The sequence below is a fragment of the Marmota monax genome, unplaced genomic scaffold (assembly GCF_021218885.2).
Source record: "Marmota monax isolate L192 unplaced genomic scaffold, Marmota_monax_Labrador192_F-V1.1 WCK01_AAM20220418_F8-fsc00001, whole genome shotgun sequence".
Lineage (NCBI taxonomy): Eukaryota > Metazoa > Chordata > Mammalia > Rodentia > Sciuridae > Marmota > Marmota monax.
In genome coordinates this window covers 34,526,281-34,529,214 of record NW_026693777.1, presented here as the reverse complement: position 1 = coordinate 34,529,214, position 2,934 = coordinate 34,526,281, and the positions used below count along the sequence as shown (strand labels likewise).

General features: G+C 38.2%; 1 protein-coding gene across 1 annotated transcript; it reads right to left on the bottom strand.

Moving 5' to 3' along the window:
* Window positions 1-1,232: 1,232 nt before the first annotated feature.
* Window positions 1,233-2,159, bottom strand: LOC124104769 (olfactory receptor 4N5-like). The gene has a single exon (XM_046461864.1). It carries the CDS (start codon window positions 2,157-2,159, stop codon window positions 1,233-1,235), a length of 927 nt encoding a protein of 308 aa, XP_046317820.1.
* Window positions 2,160-2,934: the final 775 nt, after the last annotated feature.

Genomic DNA, 2,934 nt, shown 5'->3' with positions numbered 1-2,934 from the left:
AATTCTGATTGACTTAGGTAAGTCTTAAATTCAGAAATCAGGGAAGTGGCCTAGGAACTAAAGAATATAAGGTTTCCATTTTATATGGCAATATCTACTAGTGCTAGAGAAGCTCTAAGCTATTTTCCTGAGTATTGCACACAGTTTCAGTTCTGTGATCTTGTAGACTGCAATAGAAAAATAACTTTCTATTCCCCATATCAATAATTGCTATGAGGACTGGATTTGCTGTTAACATTTTAATATATACTACTGCATTCCAAATTCACAGCCTGTTTTACAGCCCATTCAACTATTTTAAAAATACAAGATACCTGGTATTACCCCCATCCAAACAAACAAATAAAAAGACAAAGAAATTGGAGTGGTTAATCATCTATAACTAAATAAAGATTAATACACAAAATAACCAACATAATTGCATTCAGGATGAAATCATTTGAAGGGAACTCAAGTTTCTCTCCAAGATTAACAACAACAGTAAAGGAGATCACAACATTCTCCAAATTTAGGAAAAAATAACTAATTAAGGTACCATTAAAATTACTTAACAGCATGAATTTTTTCTACTTAATAATATTTTATTTCCCATAGAATTCCTCCAGAATCTTGAGGCTCTTGCCTTAAGGCAAGTAGAAAACATTAATACTTATTCTCCAGTTTAATTCCTTTTATGGCCTCATTTAAAGTTTAAATGGCATGAACTTCTTTTCATTGCTTAAAATACTTCAGGAGAGTTTTACCTGCAACCTCTCCTCTTTCAATTCTTTCTACTTTCAGATTCTTCAACTCCACTAAGCGACATTGTTCTTCTTTGTGGTCTTCAAATGTACCAAACTTATAAAATTGTGGATCCTTGTATTAGTCATCCTTTCTGCCTAGAATATCTCAGGTAATTGTGTGGTTACTTCTTTCAGATCATCTTGTATCAGCTGAACCTCAAAAGACCACCAGGTTTGTGTCAGAATATCTTACTTGACTACGAAAATTAAGGTATTTAGTACTTCCCCAATCAAACCGTAGTACACCTGCATTTATTCAGGTGAATGTAACCTAAGACACCTGGAAAGTTGTTTATCTCATTCATATACTTTAAACAGAGCCTGAAAATTGGAAGTGATTCATAATAGTTTGTTTACTAAATGACTCACTTATTCAGTACATGAAGTAATAATTTATATTATTTGGATTGGACTTTCTACTTTGTTGATTTACTCATTTTTCTACTCCATTTAGAACACCCTATGCTGTCTTAACAGCTTTATCATGGAAGTTTTAACTTCCTGGTTGCGAAGTGTATAAATTACAGGGTTCAGCAAAGGAAAGATGACTGTATGAAAGAGAGCAACCACTTTGTCAACTGGGAAAACCCGGAAGGGGCGGGTGTAGATAAAAATGGCAGGTCCGAACATGAGGAACACAATGATAATGTGGGTCGTGCAAGTCGAGATAGCCTTGTTCTTCCCTTCTGAGGAGTGTCCCTTTACTCTGCAGAGGATGACAGCATAGGAGGCCAGAAGGCCCAGGAAGCACAGCAGGGTGAGCAGGCCACTGTTGGAGACCATCAGGAGCTCCACCACAAAGGTGTCAGTGCAGGCCAGCTTGATGACCTGTGGCACATCACAGAAGAAGTTGTCCAGCTGGTTTGGGCCACAGAAGGGCAAGTGCAGAATAAGGGCCACTTGCACAATGGAGTGGGCAAAGGCCCCAAGCCACAGAGCCAACAGCAATGCATAGCAGACCCTGGGGCTCATGACTGTTGCATAGTGTAGAGGCTGACATATGGCAATGTAGCGGTCAAAGGCCATGATAACAAGAAGGAACATCTCCCCTACACCAAGGAAGTGCAAGAAAAACAGCTGGGTGATGCAGCAATTGTAGGAAATTACTTTCTTCTCAGAGAAGAAGTCCACCAGCATCCTGGGAGACACAATGAAGGAGTAGGAGGCATCCAGGAAGGCCAAGTTTCCCAAGAAGAAATAGAGGGGAGCATTAAGTCCAGGATCTGATCTTATAGTAAGAATGATAAGAACATTGCCAGGGAGGATTATGAGGTAGAACATTGAGACTAGCACAAAGAGCAGGATTTGAGCATCTTGAGATTGGGTCAAACCAAGAAGGATGAATTCTGTCACCACTGTGCTGTTTCCTGTGTCCATTACTTCCTAATCTGGAGAATCACAAAGCAAATTGTTACCTGTTATGACCAACCTTTTTCTGTTCAATAGATCTTCTCCTAGTAAAAATAATATTTGCTACATCCCAAATTAGCATAGCTGAAAACAACTTATGCCCCATAATTCCCATGAACCCTGAGTTTACCCTTCTTTCATTCTACTCATTCCTCACCAAGACTCGGGGCTTCTAACTACACTTTCATTCCCATTTAACCTTGAGTTTCTATATAACTGTGCTTCTGTAGGACTCAAGGCTATTTTGCTCACAGTGTTTTGGGAATATCCTCACTAACACACAACATAATCTTTAGCAAGATTGTCTGTTTGGGGGTTATTGATGACTTATCATTGTTGTTAATAGTAATTCATTATTTCTAATTGTCAGAATATGGGCCAATCTGGGTCCCTTCTCCTTATTGACACACAGAAGCCTGAATTCCTTCTTGTTACCTTTCTGTTTGTTTTCTGAATTGCAATGATATTTCTGATGTCATGCTCTGCATGGATAGCTTTGTGAATTCTCAATCTAAACTGGTCATCAGGCTCTCAAACAAGATCTGTACATTTGACATGACTTAGAGGTATTATCTTGATTGGGACAAATTACATGGTTATATCCATGATTAGGTGCCAATCTTATATATGCACTCTATTCTGTTTTTGAATTCTAAGTAGTAGCAAGCTTTATTTGTTTACCATATACCTAAAATCTGCTTCTCCAAATGTTATAAGGTTTGCCAAATGATATACTTCTCAC